The sequence below is a fragment of the Corythoichthys intestinalis genome, chromosome 18, assembly GCF_030265065.1.
Source record: "Corythoichthys intestinalis isolate RoL2023-P3 chromosome 18, ASM3026506v1, whole genome shotgun sequence".
NCBI classification, from domain to species: Eukaryota; Metazoa; Chordata; class Actinopteri; order Syngnathiformes; family Syngnathidae; genus Corythoichthys; species Corythoichthys intestinalis.
The window spans coordinates 11330497-11349507 of NC_080412.1; the positions used below are offsets into that span (position 1 = coordinate 11330497).

The following is a 19011-nucleotide window of genomic DNA, read 5'->3' on the forward strand; positions in this document are numbered from 1 at the left end:
AGAGTACTTCTACCCTGCACTGATTTTGGGTCAAAAAGTCAAATGGTCGAGGAGCTATTGAAGTTTGAAGTTACTAAATAAATTTTTAAAAAATCATAAAAACATTATGAATAGATAAATTGGAAAACTAAGAGGTGTGCCTTGATCTCCAAAGTCAATCTCATAAGGTCAAAAGACCTCGCAGCTATTAAAGTTGGAAGCTAGTCAATGTGTCGTGTGTGTGTGAGAATGAAAATATATGTTGTGAGAGGAGAATGTATGTATGTGTATGAATAAAATTTATGTGTAAATGAGAGGAGAATATATGGATGTGAGAGGAGAATATATATGTGTGTAAGAGTGAATATATATATGTAAGTGAGAGTAGAACGTATGGATGTGAGAGGAGAATATGTGTGTGACCAGGGGTTGCGTTAACCGAATATTTTCCGTCGTTGACCGGTTTTTTTAAAACGGTGACGGAAAAAACTGAAGTCCGTCCGTCATTTTGACAGGTTGTAATTCACACCCCAGACCACAGGGTGGCGAATGAGCATATTAATTAGCTATTGTCTCTCTTAATGCATGATGTCGTTGGCTATTCTGTCAGAATATTGTAGCGTCGCCAGGGTCTGGCGGCGGAACCGTGATTGACACATCAACGCGAGGTTCTTATTGGTGCACCTGGTGTGCCAGCGCGTCATCCAATTGGTGGACTAGATTGCCGCCTGTGTATAGACCCCAATCACATGACGTCACAACTCCGCCCCCCTGACTGGAGCCGCCATATTGTCCGTCAGCTCGTTGTGTTTACACATTACCGCTACGTACATGCCTCCTATTACGGCGTGTTTTTCTGCTCGTTAACATTAATAATCAAAATGGTGAAGGCGTGTGTGGCGGTTGGTTGCAGTAACAGAGAAGATAGACGGAGAGACTTGAAGTTCTACCGTATTCTGAGAGACCCGAAGAGGAGAGCGAGATGACTGCTGTAATTCGACAAGAAATCTGGGCACCAAACGATCACCACAGACTATGTAGTAGTCATTTTATATCTGGTAAGATGCATTTAATATATATTTAGAAAATTTTGGGCTGACAACCACAATTAAGATCATTGTGTGACGTTGGTGATTGGGGTCTATATAGTTGCCTCTTTTTCTTTGGGGGCGGAGTTTTGTTGGCGTTGTTGGCGGTAAGCAGAGTAAAAAGAGGGAGAAAAATACCACGATTTACGTGTCTAGTTTTTCGCCGCCAAGCAAGCGTTACAATATTAATTTAAAATGAATGAAAACTAAATACTATTAAATATGTCATCATTATCATTTTAAAAATTTAAGTGACGGGTAAAAATAGATTATGACCGGATTTTTATGACCCTGTCAGTTAAAATGACAGACAACGAAAATGTCTAGCGCAACCTCTGGTGACATAAGGGTGTAACGGTACATGTATTTGTATTGAACCGTTTCGGTTCGGGGACCTCGGTTCGGTACGGGGGCGTACCGAACGAGTTTCTGACGAAATGTAAAGTGCTGTCAAATTTAGCGCGTTAACGGGCGGTATTTAATTTTTTTGAATGAATCACGTTAAAATATTTGACGCATTTCACGCAAGCGCGGAATGCCCGCTCATGCTTCCCATAATCCCACTGTTACGTCCCACGGACGGCTGCTAAGGGCGTAACATCAAACGAGACACGCACACAAGTTGCAAGTGGACACAAATTTATTCACACAAGTCGAACTCGCAATGAACAAAATATACAAAATGCGGAAGAAGCTGGCTTCAGCGTAAGCCCAGGCCAAAACAACAAACAAAATGAAACTATACTTGAACCCCACCCGCTAAGTAAACCCTGATCGTAAAAAAGAAAAAAACAATACAGCCACTAACCTGGCTTCTACACTAAACAAAACGGGTTGAACGAAAACGGCAGTTTACCTCTACTGCTGCAGTGCTCTTATTTACAGTGGTGAACAAAAACGATCCAATAACGAATGAACACAAAATACCTCACCGAAAAAGCGGGAGTGTAACAAAATAGCGATCAAATGCACAGGTGAATGAATAGCGAGCAAACATCTGGCGAAGAGGTACGCGGCACATATGCTGTCAAATGTGAAGCTGCGAACTCTGAGTACTGACTGTATAATGACGAGCGGTCAGATGACTTTTGTTAACGCTGCCTTTATTTGGTTAACAAGACTCAGGGACAATACAACACACACGCGGGTATGTAAACTCAAACAATGGCCTAATAGTATTACCCAGAGCCGTATTACCGTGTATTGGATTAGCTGCCGTAAAGCAAGTGTCATTATTGGCGCAAATGTAAACAAAGCGCTGCATAATGGGTACATGTCAAACAGCGGCTAGTTCGGGTGGCCTGTCAGTAGCGGTGACGTCGTCAGCCCGTCTGGCGTCAATCAGAGTACGCCACGTTGGGAGGGGAGGCAGCCAGCTGGCGGACGCGGCGATCAGATGACTGACAGTCTCAAAAAAGATAACAATTAAACGGCCAGGGCCGTCGCACCACTCAGAAGTGCAGTGAGCAGCGTGGGTAACGGTTAAATGTTAACATGGAAGATGGTTGGCCCTCTAGGTGGGGAATTCAAATTAAAAAAGAATATAGATGGAACAACTCTTCACTTCAGTGTTGCAACTGTTCAATTTTGCACATCAGATATTTATTTTAAAGAAAAAGTCTTAGCCAAAGTTATTTTTATTTTGTTTTTCAAAATATCTACATTTCAGAATATTGTATTTTCTATTTTTGAGCACAATTCTAGCTTTGTATTTGTCTAATGTTCCTATTGTTGAAAGGTGTGTAATAAACAACTAGCACATTTATATTTTGCATTTTGTTTTCTTACTGTACCGAAAATGAACCGAACCGTGACCTCAAAACCAAGGTACGTACCGAACAGAGATTTTTGTGTACCGTTACACCCCTAGTGTGACAGAGTGAATATATATGTATGCGAGAGGAAAATGTATGGATGTGAGAGGAGAATATATGTGTGTGTAAGAGAGTGAATATATGTATGTGAGAGGAGACTATATGTACGTGAGAGGAGAATATATGTACGTGAGAGAAGAATGTATGTAAGCGAGAGAATGTATGAATGTGAGAGTGAAAATGTATGATATGTATGTGAGAGGAGTATGTATGTGTGTGAGAGGGCCAGAATGAAAAATGTCTGGTACGGCCCCTCATATATGTGCAAGGGCTTGGTAACAGCTAAGCACAGCAGTTTTGCTTACTGACCATTAGATGTCTCCAAACTGAGATGCTTGGGATTTGTTATGTGCCCATTATCATTATTAAAGCATCCAGTGGGGTATCACAATACATTTAGTCATAATATGTTAAGTGCACGACTGCATATATCGGCATCAGATTTTCTGAGTTGGACAATATGGGCATTCCGCATATTAGTTATCGGTTAAAATGTCATTATCTGACAACTAGGGCTGCAGCTATTGATGATCTAAGCAATCGATAAATCTATTAATTAGTTAGTTGGAATAATCGAGTAATCAGATTACAGACATTTAATGCCTTGCAAAATACATTTTAGGAGATGTAAAACGAGAGAAACAAGTGTTTATGCTGGCCGTAATATTTATTTTGGCTTGCTAAGATTACACTTTCAAAAGAGCATTAATTAAATGCGAATAAAAAAATAAAATTCCTGAGTGTTTCTTCAAACTATGCAGAATTGCACTTTCATTTCACAAGAGCAATATATGCATTTGAAACTAAATTGATATACCTGAGCTTTGCCTCAAATGGTAAAAATAAATAAATGAGGATCTAAGTACAACAAAAGAACAATCGGCTAACTTGCATAACAGAAGTCCGCGAGCTGAAATGGTATGAAATGCTAATGCTTATTTATTTTATTTTATTATTATTATTATTTTTTAAAGAAAGCTCTCAACAAATTGTTCAAACACATATTACCACTAAAAACTGCTAAATATACTTCTAAATAACAAATGCGTAAACAAACATATTAGCTTAAACAAAACCATACCTTATGTAGGCCTTAACAGGGGGGCAGTTGGATTCAGCCCTTAAGCCTGAGTTATACTTACGCGTCAGACCTACGCCGTCAAGGAAGAATCGAGTTACGACCCTACGCCGTAGCCTGACGCGCACCTCTCGATTTTTGTAACCTTCGCGTCGCGTAGACGCGTATGACGTAGCGAAAACGGACTGTGATTGGTCCGCTCAGACTGCTGTTTCCGGTTTACCGCGAAAACACCGCCATTGTACAATAGAATCAAACATTGTTTTCTACACGCAAAAATGGACCAAGCCGACGGGAGTATCATCAAAGAGCAAGTCTCGTCAAGAAATTATTATTGTGATTGCCAAATGGCAAGGTCAGCGATCGAAAAAATAAATAAATGGAAGAACCACCGAGACGTGGGTGGTCGGAATCGAGTGGCCACACGAAGCGGTGACCCAGTCGGCCAAAAACTGCCAACTTTTTATCACTTTATGTCGTATTTTTGGTTGGTGCACTTCATCATTTACTGTGTACATATGTTTGCTGTGAATCTGTGACTTATTTACGTGTCACACTTCAAGTATATAAAGAATAAAGCACAGATTTGGTGTCAAGAGTTGTTTTGATCTTTAATTTTCAATAACAGACAGTTCACACACACGATACATCATCACTGATTGAGAGTGCCTCGGTGCTTTTTATGATAACCTTAAAATCAAGCCTCCCAACGCAGTTTGGGAAGTTCCCTAGACGCCAGAAATCTGCTATGGCTTCCCACTGGCTGGTTGTAGGACACGGCAAACAAATCGGGCTGGAGGGCTTTGCATACCTTGAACGCAGTGCTCGACGCCAGTTTGAAGCTAGCCGCCACAGCTAGCTCTCTCCACCTGAGTCTAAAACTCTGTGCGGCATCAAAAGTCGGCCAGACCGCCTCGAAACCGTCTTCTGCGTCGCCTGCCCCTCAACATTTGTATGTTCAATATTTATTCAGTGTTGATGAGCAGAATATTTACTTTCAAGAGTTCCATATTGCATTGTTTATTTTTCTCCGACTAGCGGAAGTAAACAAGCATGCCCCAAAACCGTACAAACATAACGCCACATCCCTCTAGTGGCTTGGCGGTGAATTACAGAGCAACGCGTTCCCTCACCGCAGAACTATCGAATGTCGAATGACGCCGTAGTCGCTACGCCGTCACCGCAACGCGGGAGTATAACTCAGGCTTTAGACGTGTTATGTCATATCAAATGTTGCCACTAGAGGGCAGTGTATACTTCCAAATCAATACAACTAAATGCAAACACTTTAAAAACAAACCATAATAACGGCACTAATGAAACAAATCTAGGCAGCAAAATTTGATTTGATGCTTTTTTTTTTCAAATCAAATTACTCGAGTTAATTGATTAATCGTTGCAGCACTACTGACAACTCTAATTGACGGCAATAGATGCCCAATTAGGCCTGTGATTTTAGATGGAGAAAAAATTTTAGTTTCATTTTGGTGATCAGGTATGATTTCTTTTAATTCATTGGCCTTCATTGACAGGGATAGACGTTAACTGAACACTCGCTCATTCGCTGCCAACCCTCCTAGTTCAAATGGATTGGACGTCCACTACTTATAAACTCATTTCAATTCAGGATAAAAAGAGCCATACGATCGTCAATGACACTGAAAACAGAGCTGAGATGGAGGGCGTGGTTGCAAACATGCCACACAGACGTATGGGCCACTTACCTCCAGCCATGTCCTCTTCCAGCAGCTGTATCTGCAGATGGAAGATCTTCTCCTGGAGGTCACACAGGCTGTGCTTCATCTTCTCCCGCCGCGTCACCATGTAGCAAAGGTTTCGAACCTGGAACCATGAATACAATTAGAATCTGATGTAGGAGCTACTATATGTCAACGTCGAGTAGTACAGTCTCAATTCTAAAATGCCCAAGGAACATAAAAAAAGACAGTTCAAATGGATTGTACGTCAATCATCGTCAATCAATGACAACCAATGATCTATATTAGACATTTTATTTGTTTGCCGTTGTCCAAGAGATTTTCCCAATGTAAAATATGTGTCTTCGCTTTTGAGTGCTAAATTTGTCAATTTTAAGTCTTGGAAGCAGGCCAGAGCACTCGAAGCCAAACACACCAAAAACTGGACACCATCCAGGTGAGTGGTACAATGCTAACTCCATTATTATGTGTCTCTGACCGAATCTGTGTGTGTGTTGGCTGCAGGCTGACTGTTTATCCGTTGATCTTGATTGATCGGTCTGCTCGGCCTATCTGGCCGGTTCCATCCCCACGGGCTAAGACGCTCCGGATAAAAATAGCTTCTCGACCGGGACACAATGTGCGGAACCTGCGCTTGATTAGCTCGCTAATATGTGTGTGTATGTGTGTCATTCAGCAAAACAGGATACATACAGTACATAACAGAGGGGGTTTGAAAAGCAATCATTTGTTTCACTTCCTCGTTGATTCTCTGCCTATCAAACACAAATCTAAACTTATACAGTATATAAATGGAACTTTGTCTATGTGTGTGGGTGTCAGGGTGTGTGTGTGTAGCTGTGTGTTTGTTCCCTATAGACTCCGAAACGGCTAGGCGGATTTTATACATTTTTACGCAGTTGTTTATGTATGTAAGTGTTGTTAGATGGGTCTGATCTCTGTAGGCCTCAATTTAGTGCGGTGAATTAATATGAAACTCCAAAAATTAGCATAAAAAATTCCTAATTGTGGAGGTGACAGCACCTTCTTTTGGGCAATAAATGCGTCTCTTGCGAATGCAATGTCGCAGTTTACAGTTTTATGTATCAATTTAAATGTGTTGTGATTACATGTTGTGGTTTTGAGTACTCCACAACAAGACACTAGATTAAAAAAAATATGAACAATTTTCCGGAATATTACTACGGGATTCATTTCGGCTGGATATTCTTACTGTAGCGACTCTTTTTTTATTATGTGTTACGCCGGCAATGATTCATGGGTAGTTGTGGAAACCATAATTGAGAGTGGTGGTTGCCGTTGTTATGTTCTGGTGTTTTGTGTTCAATAAAGTTGCTGTCTCTCAAGGTCATGCGGTGTATGGGGCACAAGAGCAGCAAGTGTGAAACGTAAAAATCGTCTCTCTCAATCTTCTCCACATCGCTCGCCACAATACTGTACATGGTGATGATAAAGCGATCGCGTATTAACCCCTTTTATGGTGTCCTATTACTATTACTACATTACAGCTGCATCTCTAAGGAAAGTATGTTTTATTTGCCATTCAGCTGTATTGCGTTCACGTTACACAAACCCGTAAACGGCGGGCAATACTGCCAGTACTTTATAAATTCAGCCCCTATAGACAGTATCCCTTTGAAACAAGAAAAAAAAAAACCTTAACATTAAGACCTACAAAAAATGACTCAAGAAGCCACAGGAATGGCCATGGTCCAAGACCCACAAACATTTTAAGAAACCGTGTTTTTTTTGGTTGAAAGCCACCATTTTCGGATGATTTTGTCCAAAGCTTGTCCAAGAAATTTAAGATTGCAACTAAATGTAACTAGTTTAACTCGAGTATTCGATTACAAAAAAGATTCAAATTAAATTTTGCTGCTTCGGGCATCCGTTTAATTAAAGTTGTTAATTAAAGTTGAATTAAAATTGTAATGGTTTATTTTGAAAGTGTTTGCATTTAGTTTTATTGATTTGGGTGGATACAATGCCCTCTAGTCTGGCTCATTTTACATGGCTGAATCCAGCTGCTCCTTGTTAAGACCAACATAAGGTAAGCTTTTGTTTGAGCTCGTTTTTTTTTTTTTAATGCATTCATAATTTAGTTTATAGGTATACTTAACTGTTTCTGTGGGAATACGTGTCTGAACCATTTGTCAAGAGAATTGTAAAAGAAAAAAATGTTAGCATTTTATAGCATTTAAGGTAGCAGACTTTTGCTATATAAGTTAGCAATTGTTCTTTGTTTTACATAGATCCTAATTATTTATTTATTTTATACAGTTTAAGGCTCAGCTCAGGTATTCTCATTTTTCATGTTACTTATCCAATTACTCAATTATTCAAACTAACTAGTTCTCGATTAATCGACGACTAAAATATTCTATGGCTGCAGGCCTAAATGTGACCCTCGTACTACACTCGACATCCTTTAAACTTGATACTGGGCCCAATCGACCGTTTGCGCTGGCCCTGAACCATGTAAATATCACCACTATTGATCTCTAATTGGCCTGCTATCACCGCAGCGACAGCCGGCGTTTAAACAAAGATGGAACGTTCCCAACGGAGAACGGTGCCAGCGAGAACATCAACAAGTCATTTGTCACAGGTTAAATTAGCCATTAGTCACATGGACACCACGGAACTGCCGTACATAATCACATCTACGTCCTCAAATGCAGAAAACGTCTTCACGCAACTTTCTTCACTGACTTTCCTTTTGTAAAGTCAGCTGAAGGAGATTTTTTTTTGCTTTGTTTTGGTGACATTTCTGACGCTAAGTGAATTAAATTGAGTGATGCAGCACTTTGTGACAGTCTGGGCATCCGCTCGGCTTTTATTGAAATAACAATTTGGCTGCCCGTACTGTCGTTTTGACTAATTTATTGTTTTTGTTTAATGTTTCGTGCCGGAAAAGGAAAAAAACAATAAGCAATACCAGTAAACTGCTGTTCACTTTAGTGGCTAATACACACTTTGGCATTATTACACTGTTTTACGTGTGTGTGTGTATGTACGCACCCCCATTGTCTTATCAAAGCCATGTGAATTTAGGGTTCGACTGGCCGTGAATTATTCATCTCCACTGAGGCCGTGGAAACACACAAGCGGCAATAAATATTTATACACGTACTCATATTTATTTCATTGCGGTATCAGAGGGGCAGCTAGCGGGATGGTGTCAGGGAGGAGGAGGTAGAAAAAAAACAGGTGAAAGAAATTGATGAGGGTTGCTGTTGAACTACAGTCGTGCTGCAGTACAACATGTGCTGCAGGTCGTTGGTTGCCATGAGTGATGTACGATATAAAACTTACTATCGATATTTACATGTCTATTTTCATTTTCGTCATTGACCTTTTCCTGCAATGCTTTTTTCCGAGCAGAGAGCGCCCAACGTGCGCTCACTTGCTACATTTTGGGATTCATATGCAATAGTAGTACCACTAATCGGCCTCAAGATGTCCCTATCTTCACTCAATAGTTATCCAGATAGTTCCTCCTGCCAACTTACGTGAGTAATGCAGGCAAGACAATTGAAAATAGCGACAAATTATCCACAAAGTTCGTTCTGAAATACTTATATTAAATAATCAATTGTTGATTTAATTATGCTAACTTTATACAGAGCAGTCAAAAGGTGAAAACAACTAGTAACAACTATTAGTCGATAATTAGATATCTTTGCATTTGAAACAGTGTTGTTTTTGGCAGACCTTTTAATTTTCGTCTTAAGTCTTTTGGACGATAATACTTATTAGTCTTAGTCATATTTTAGTCATCTCAAAATGTGTCTTCGTCGAGTTTTTGTTGACGAAAACTCAAGAGTAATTTCATCAAGTTTTAGTCGATGTTTACTAAAAATGTTTTCGTCTGTAAAATTTAAAAAAACAAATTACTCCGAAAATGAATAAATGAATAAAAACTTCCGACTATTTCGAATGAACACTGACAGACGAGCACATTGTAGCGTCTACAAGGACAACGCCAACTTGGTGATAGTACCCACTCAGCAGGAAAACAGTACATTATTTTCAATTACTTACTTAATTATATTCAATTATTGGCCGGAATATAAGACGGCCCTGATTATAAGACGACCCCCCTCTTTTTAAAGACTTATGTTTGAAAAAAGACTTTTGAACACCAAATTAATTTTTATACAGAAAATAATTACAGTACATCTCAAACAAATGATTATAAAAATATATTTGAGAGAAAAGGCAGGTTATTTTGCCTCATTCAAATCTTAATATCTGAACATTTAAATATGTAAACTAAAGTGCAATCACATTTGTAAATGAATGGCTTCTGGTTTTTGAAATGTAAATAATCAAACTAATCTATTGTGATAAAACAACATAATTGCAATAACTGCATTAGAGCTTAAACGAATACTCGAGCAACTCGAGTAACTCGAGTTTAAAAACTGATCCGAGTAATTTTATTCACCTTGAGTAATCGTTTATTTTGACAGCTCTAAGCATCACGTTTTGCTCGGACTACTTTTAATGCAGGACAACGCGCTGATGTCACGTGCGTAGAGGAAGAAGCAAAAAAAAAAAAAACTTACATCAGCCGACAGCTGCTACAAACGACGCCGACGTTGCTAAATACTAGCCCGCACGATGCTACGTTGATAGCAGGTAGCGTCTGATGAGTCTCATAGAGATCACATGTATGTTGAACTAGATGCAAAATGACAGATTCGGCCGCGTCTGGGCAGCGTTAGTAAACAGCCGCCATCTTAAAGCAGTAGAGCGCTAAGCACTAATAAATAAGATTAACGTTACTGTCACTAGCTCACGTAACGTTAGCCCTGCGGAGGGCTAGGTTTCTATTAATTATGACCACTGTCGATGCGTGGCTAACGTGTCTTACATACAGGCTTTAACATAACATAGCGTTTTGGAGTGATGAGGGTGTAAAATAAAAACTCAATAATGCTAACTATCAATTTTAGCTAAGTAGTCATTGCTGGATAAAACACCAAGTAGCACTGGTCCCTAATGTGCTCCAATACAGCCTGTATCATACATTTATTTTGAACACTGCAAAAACTCAAAATCCTATCAGGACTTACAGTTTAGACTAACTTAAAACTTAACTAGAACTTAAAAATGGCTTGACACAAATAGAAATTCAATTGAAACACATGGGAAAAAATCCTAACTTTTAAGTGATGTGTGTTATCAAGCGTAACGGCATTTTTAGGTTACATATACCTAAATTTTTTTTTTTTTTAAATAAGATCTACAGGTTTTTTGAGTGAAAGCAGTGAATTAGTCTTTTTTAAAAATTTTTTTATTCTAGTTACATCTGAGATGCAATTGTTGGCGTTTTTCAACAATATACATCGAAAATAAAGACATTGATTGACTGAAAATGGTTCAAAATTAGATGAAATGTCTTGTTTTCTCATGTATATTTATAATTGCTCTTCACCTAAAAATATATTTGTTTTATCCGATTACTCGATTAATCGATAGAATTTTCAGTCGATTACTCGATTACTAAAATATTCGATAGCTGCAGCCCTAAACTGCATTAACCATCAAAGTGAAGTCTAACTGTAACTGTAGTCTTGAAACAAATCTGAATAAGGAAAAACATTGCAATAAAATAATGCAAACTGGCTAGTAGCTGAGATCTGTCATGACAGAACATCGCTTCAATGATATCTGGCGCCATCTAGCGTCGTGAATGGGGAGAGTAACTGAGATCTGTCATAACAGAACATCGCTTCAATGATATCTGGCGTCATCTAGCGTTGTGAATGGGTATAATGTCTAGACCGCGATAAGACGACCCCCTTTTTTTCAATCTTTTTTTCAATGCAAAAAACACCGTCTTATATTCGGGCCAATACGGTAATTACACCCACCTGGACGGCACGAACTGTATGTAAAAAAAAAGTTGTCAGAGAGTTTAAGAGGACGCTCGCAATTAGCATTAGGCTATTGGTAACGCGAATGCTATGCTAACGCCACGATCTTTAAAGGCTAAAGCAACATTGCATATTCTCTATGGCCAAGATAAGAAAACAAATCTTACCGTGTGTGCAAGCCTTGAGAGGAGAGGATAATGGCGAGTTGGTATTGGGGGGCGGCGCAGTACGTCAAATGAGTGACACAACCAGACACTGTTACGATGCAGGCTTACTACATATAAAATGTCACACATTGTGAACATGAGACTAAACTATTGCGTTTTTTTGTCATCCCAGACGAAAATTGGCATTCGTCTCGTTATGTTTTCGTCTCCCAATCATGTTTTTTTCCGTCATTTTGAGTCCTGCGGCTTATAGTCCAGTGCGGCTTATTTATTGCTTTATTTGGGTTAATAGGTAACACTTTATTTGACAAGTCTGTCATAATTGTGACATGACACTATAACGGACATTACTGAATGCTTATGACAGATGTGATTAAGTGTCATCTGGCAAATTATGCCACTAACCCCATTTATGTCCAGCTTGGATCTTTTACATCCATTCAAAAGTTAGATAAGTAGCCGGATAACACTAAATGACATCTCTTTTAAGCATTCATTAATGCTCATAAGTGTCATGTCATACTTATGATTGTCTAATAACAGTCTTAAGGCGCCACTGTCAAATAAAGTGTTACAAAATACTATAAATAGCAATTAATGAAACAACTGGAACAGTAACTGAAGAAATAATTAGTGCAGAACATGAATTTTGATTGTTATTTACATCTGTAGTGCTTCAGTGTATGCTAGGAGGCATGTTGGACGACAACAGTGTTGACAGCAGGTGGCAGCAAAGGTTGACTGTCTCCCCCAAGGGAGCAGTGATAGCCAAATGAAGCTTCTTGAAGCAGTGAAGCTTTGCAGCCAATTGGTTCAAAGCTTCATAGTGGTTCATTTGGTCTTATCACAGTTGTATGATGCCGCTGTCATATAAAGTGTTACCGTTTAATATCTTTTGGTGTAAATATCTAATAATATAGTGAGGACAGCAGCGGCTCATAGTCCAGTGTGGTTTATCTATGAACAAATGCCGTTTTCGTGTCAAATTTGGTGGGTGGCGGCTTATAAACAGGTGCACATTATAGTGCAAAAATTATGGTATATAAGCTACTTTGCTAATTCTGATTACACTGGATACTTTTAGGTTGCAGCACTACTTGATGTATTGAACATTTGCGGCACGTCAGTTTAACGTCAATTAAAAAATAAAGTGAATTGGGTAAACGTCATAGATTTGAGAATTTACATATCGCACAGCCTGAGCTGCCATTGACAACGATGGCCGTCAATGGCACTGAAACATGATTATTCATTCTTCACTGTTGTGTATGTGTGTGCAGGCTGAGTCACTGAATAGTTTTTTTCCCTTGTCCTCTGTCTGAACCTGAGGAAGTTACATAACAAGACAGTTGATGGCAGACATGAAGACGCGAGATGGGCCACTAGATGGGCTTCACTAATACATTTAAGCACCAAAGAAATCAACTCAATTGTCATCTGGCTTCTCTTTCCCCCTCAGTCTTTTTTCCATGGCTAAAATACATCATAAAAAAAGCAGCCTTCCCTCAAGACTTGGAAAGGGAATGAATACCATGTCAGATCTGAGGTTAGGAAATGGTTTTATCCTGTAACAGCGACATGAATAACGAGAGGAAATGTGGAGTGTTATTTGTCATGGCAACAATGGCACAAATAGATATGAATGGGATGTTTTTTTTGTTTTGTTTGAACTAATGGTAAGTGGGGAAACACATTCAAAGTAGTAGAACTAATTAACTATCTGTCCATTAGGGGCAAAAGAAACAACATCGTGCAAATGAATAAAGTGTCACAGGGTCGATAGATACTAACTAGCGATTATTTTGGTAGTCGATTAATCTCTCAACTAGTTAGTTCGAATAATCGAGTAATCGGATTAGAAAAATTTAATGCTTTATATAATAAATAAAATATAAAATACATTTTAGGAGCTGTAAAACAAAGGATTGTTAAGGTTGCACTGTCAAAAGAGCATTAAATGCGGATACAAAATAAAAATCCTGAGTGTTCTTCAAACAATGCAGAATTTCACTTTAATTTAAAAATTAATTAAGATACCTGAGCTTAGCCTTAAACGGTATGAAAAAAGAGAGGATCTAAGTACAACAAAAGAACATTTGGCTAACTTGCATTGTCAAAAGTCCGCTAGCTTAAATGCTATAAGATACTTTTTCCCCCCTTTTTTTAACAATACTCCTAACAAATCGTTCAAACACATATTTCCACAAAATAATATAAATATACCTCTAAACTAAATTACAAATGCATTAAAAAAAAAAAAAAAAAAAAAAAAAAAAAACATTAGCTCAAACAAAAACTTACCTTATGTTGGTCCTAACAGGGAGCAGCTGGATTCAGCCATGTAAAATGAGGTATGTTATATTCACTGTTGCCACCAGAGGGCAGTGCATCCACCCAAATCAAGAAAACTAGATGCAAACACTTTCAAATCAAACCATTACAACGTCGCTCTAATTAAACGAATACTCAAAGTGGCAAAATTTGATTTAAAGCTTTTTCCTAATCGAATTAATTGATTAGTCGTCGCAGCACTAATAATAACCTATGCTACATAGGTAGGTCGTTTCCAGACGATCGGTTCACGAATGATGGAACAGTAGGACTTCAAAGTTAGTGGCAGAAACAACAAGAACAACTTAAAAGTTGTCAGTTGACAGACAGCCTTCAGCTTGTAAAAATTGAGATAGATAAATAAATAAATAAGTGCACCAGAATACATTGTTTTATAGCAGCCTATAAGGACCAGAGGTGCAGTGTATATTTAAAATACAATTTAAAAAGTGCTGAAAAACAATTAGATCGTTTTATATTCGCTGAAGGAGGGGCTAGTTAGAATGATTGCGGAAGCTGTTAGCTAGTTTAGTTTTCTAGTTTCCCCTCTTTCTCCTTGCAAGCTTTTCAACCAAATTGAGTGCCTTCTCTCCTTATTTTGGGTAATATTAAAAATGCCTACCTAAGGATTCGTATGTGAACTTGACATTATTCATTTAAAAATGATAAATGAACCACCGACATCTGCAGGACTTAAGCAACGACCGTTGTCTACTACTTGAGCGGAATGTCTAGTCGGCCAAAAAGCTTACCGATGAGTTTGGGGACATCACGGAGCAATTCGTTATGCTGGCAGGACTTCAAAGACCAAGAGTGAAGGAAGAGGGGGGCGTTAATCCAGGGCGACATTAGCCCCCAGAAATTTACACGCGTGCACGCACGCGGAGGGTAAATGGAAGGAGGTTTTTCAATTTGCCAGTAAATCAGAGTTGATTGGAAACCTCTCACGCATATGTTCACACAATGGAGGCACATAATGCAGCACATGCAGCACCTTAATTCTTACAATTATTAAGATTTTTTTTTATTCCAAGTGACGGGAAAAAACTCATGAAAATATTTTTTCCTGGATTTTGTGAAAAAAATGTGTCTCCTCTTTCAGCCAGTTACTAAAAGAAACTAGCCTCCTTCGCGGTAGCTTGACGTCAGCAGTGAATCGATAGACTGACTTGCGAGCCACGTCGCCGTGATGAACCTGAGCAGAGTTAATCTTAGCGACGGCGTGAAAAGGAGACACTGGAGAGCACTTGTTGAGGTCTCGCTGCCTTCCGGGGAGCTATTGGGCACTTTATCACCAGTAGAGGTAAGAAAGTGTAACAGAAAAGATCGATAAAGACTGTAAATCACCCCTTCTATACTCCTTAAGTCAAGCGGCGGAGGCTATTTCACTGCCTTTAGAAATCACATTTTTTCGCATCACTGCCTGTGTGTTAGTGACTTCCAAAAATGCTGGTATACAACAAGTGCACTTTAACACAGCTGCTCTACTGTCAACAAAGTGGCTTATTTATGGATTTTTGAGGGCTAACTACAGTCATGTTTTCTTGTCAAAGGGCAAATGTCGCTGTAAATGGCAGCCAATTAATTAACATGGACATTATTCCAATGGAACTGTTGGTTCTTTATTAAACTGTGACATCTTTCCAGAACTTACTGTACTTGACAGGATTGCAGATAAAACTGGTGCCTACTTACCCTCTCCAGATCTTGTCGGAGGTGCGTGAAAAGCTTGAGTCGACGGTACAGGACGTCCTGCTCCTGCTGGGCCAAGTTGTCTACTTCGTCTTGTTTAAGAGTCACCAGAGGTTGGTTGAAGTTGGCCTTCCTTTTCAGCTTCCAGAACTGGTATAGGAAGTCCACCTTAGAAAAAGGAAATCAATTTTCCCCATTGAAAATGAATTTAAATGCTCCCAAAATAACAAGGTAGCACGATCAAAAAGTTCTGAAAGTACCTGGGTAACAGGTAGCGTCATGTTTTCTGCCACCTCGCCAGGGTCCACCAGTCGGTAGAACTCGTCCTCCAGTTCCTGGAGCTTCTGCTTCCTCTGGCTCACTTTGTCCCGCTCCAACTGGTCCCGCTCCGCCCTCTCAGAGACCGAATACGGTACCGGTTTGGACTCCGGGAGCTCGGGAGTGCACTCGGGTCGGGCCACTCCGCCGCCATTGTGCTCCAGACAGAAGGACTTGAAGCGGACCTCGTCGTTCTCGGCCAGGATGGTCCTCATTTCCAGACCGTGGTCGAAGGCGCACGTCACGTGGAAGGCCACAATACAAGACGGCATCGAACACTGTTGAGGTAGAAGAATCGCGAAAGGGTGATCGGTCATGATTCCAATCTTGTGACTCTTTTCATCCTTTGCTGTGAATTTAAATGAGTTAATCTTTAGAAGATGTCCAATCAATTTGAACTGCCCCCGGGGATGCATTTTCCAAAAATGTTCTTTATTTACAGAGTCATGAATCTTTTGAATGGATTTTTGGTTCTTTCAGATTCAGTCTGTGCTTTATAGCCCCATTTCTAGCATCGATTTTAAAATTCAGCCCAAATCACAGAAGACCAGACAACTTGCAATGTACAAGTGAAGAAAATAAGTATTTGAGCACTCTGCTATTTAGCAAGTTCTCCAACTTAGAAATCATGGAGGGGTCTGAAATTTTCCTCGTAGGTACATGTCCACTGTGAGAGAGAGAATCTAAAAAGAAAAATGCTGAAATCACAATGTATGATTTTTGTAACGATTTGCTTGTGTGATACCGCTGCAAATAAGCATTTGAACACCTGAGAAAACGAATGTTAACATTTGGTACAGTAGCCTTTGTTTGCAATTACAGAGGTAAAACATTTCCTGTAGTTTTTCACCAGGTTTGCACACACTGCAGGAGGGACCTTGGCCCACCCATCAGGTTTCTATGCCGTCGCTGAGAAACACAGTCTTTGAGATCCCTCCAAAGATTTTGTATTGGGTTTAGGTCTGGAGACCGGCTAGGCCATGCTAAACCTTGTTATGCTTCTAACTGAGCCACTCCTTGGTTTACCTGGCTGTGTGCTTCGGGTCATTGTGATGTTTGAAGACCCAGGAACGACCTATCTTCAATGCTCTGACTGAAGGAAGGAGGTTGTTCCACAAAATCGAACATTACAGGGCCCCAGTCATCCTCTCTTTAATACAGTGTTACCATCCCCCATGCTTCACAGTAGGGATGGTGTTCTTGAGCTAGTACTCATCATTCTTCTTCCTCCAAACACAGTTAGTGGAATTATGACCCAAAAGTTACACTTTACTCTCATCTGACCACAAAACTTGCTCTCATGACTCCTCTGCATCATCCAAATGGTCATTGGCAAACTAAATATGGGCCTTGACATGTTCTGGTTTAACCAGGAGAACGTTCCATGCCATGCATGATTTCAAACCCTGACGTCTTAGTGCATTACCAACACTAACCCAGATCTTTTCAGGTCAACTCCAACTCTTGTCGTGTAGTTCTTGGCTGATTCCTCATCTTTCTTGGGATCATTAAGACCCCACGAGGTGGTATCTTACAAGGGGCTCCACTCTGATTGAGATCGCCTGTCATGCTTAGCTTCTTCCATTTTCTAATTATTGCTCCAACATTGGACTTTTTTCACTAAGCTGCTTGGCAATTGCTCCGGAGCCCTTTCCAGCCTTGTGGAGTTGAACAATTTTGTCTCTGGTTTCTTTGGACAGCTTTTTGGTCTTGACCATGTTACAAGTTAGAGTCTTACTGATTGTATGGGGTGGACAGGTGTCTTTATGCTGCTATCAACCTCAAACAAGTGCAAACTTATTCAGGATAATACATGGAGTGGAGGTGGACTTTTAATAGGCGGACTAATAGGTCTTTCAGGGTCAGAATTCTCACTGACAGACAGGAGTTCAAATACTTATTTGCAGCTGTATCACACAAATAAATTGTTAAAAAATGATGCATTGAGATTTCTGGATTTTTCATTTTTGGATTATCTCTCTCACAGGACATGCACCTACGATGGAAATTTCAGTCTCCTCCATGATTTCTAAGAACTTGCAAAATAGCAGGGTGTTCAAATACTATTTTCTTCACTGTGTCTTGTACATACTGACCAAATTTTACGCTGCTTGGTAAATCTTTAGTCACCATTACCTGTATGCACGTTCCGGTGTGTTCTCGACACAGGCTGCAGGACAGAGCCCATCGACTGGCGGGGATGTGGGATACCTTGGTGATGGGCTCCATTTTCTCCGGACAACCTATACTCACCTAGTACACAGTTTAGAGCACAACGAACACGCTTTGAGTTCATTATTAGTTTCTCTGTGTTTGTTTCTGTGCAGATCCATGACAAAGGGATTGAAAAGTGCCGCGGCTAATTGATCTGTTTGCTAATTGATGTGTCACGCAGATACACACACACAGATTGAGGGAACTTACATTACCCAGAGGCTGTAGCTTTATTTGTTTGTGTCTTTCCCAGCAGGAAAACAGGAAAAAGCTCATAAAAATTGCATTGCTTGAGATGCTAGAAGCTTAGATGTGTGTGTGTGCGCGCGCGTTTATGTTGGAATTGAAGGCTGCGACACAACGCTGCAGGGGGTGTATCATTTAAAAGCTTGACCCACATAAACAACTCTTCTGGAAGCATACACACACACTTAAGTCGGTCAAATTTCGCTAGTCAGACATTGTCTAGGTGTGTTTGTCTGTGTATTTGTGTGTAAACATTGACTTGCGAAGCTGTACACAAACAAACAAACTGACAGATAACGAAACGTTCCACCAAAACCAGACATTTTTTTCGCAGCATTCGTTTTCTCGCCCTTCCCAGTAAAAATGGATTGGCCGTCTAGCGCCGTCAATGGCACTGATAAGTGAGCATTCACAGCTAGTC

General features: G+C 39.8%; 1 protein-coding gene across 1 annotated transcript in view; it reads right to left on the bottom strand.

Moving 5' to 3' along the window:
* The window catches only part of jade2 (jade family PHD finger 2), a 122356-nt gene that overhangs the window by 21090 nt on the left and 82255 nt on the right, over positions 1-19011 (bottom strand). Inside the window, exons 8-11 of the mRNA XM_057821972.1 lie at positions 18267-18383; positions 16073-16408; positions 15816-15980; positions 5744-5861 (exon numbers count right to left, since the gene is read on the bottom strand). Of these exons, the coding sequence (XP_057677955.1) occupies positions 5744-5861; positions 15816-15980; positions 16073-16408; positions 18267-18383 (736 nt within the window). The remainder of the gene's footprint in view (positions 1-5743; positions 5862-15815; positions 15981-16072; positions 16409-18266; positions 18384-19011) is intronic.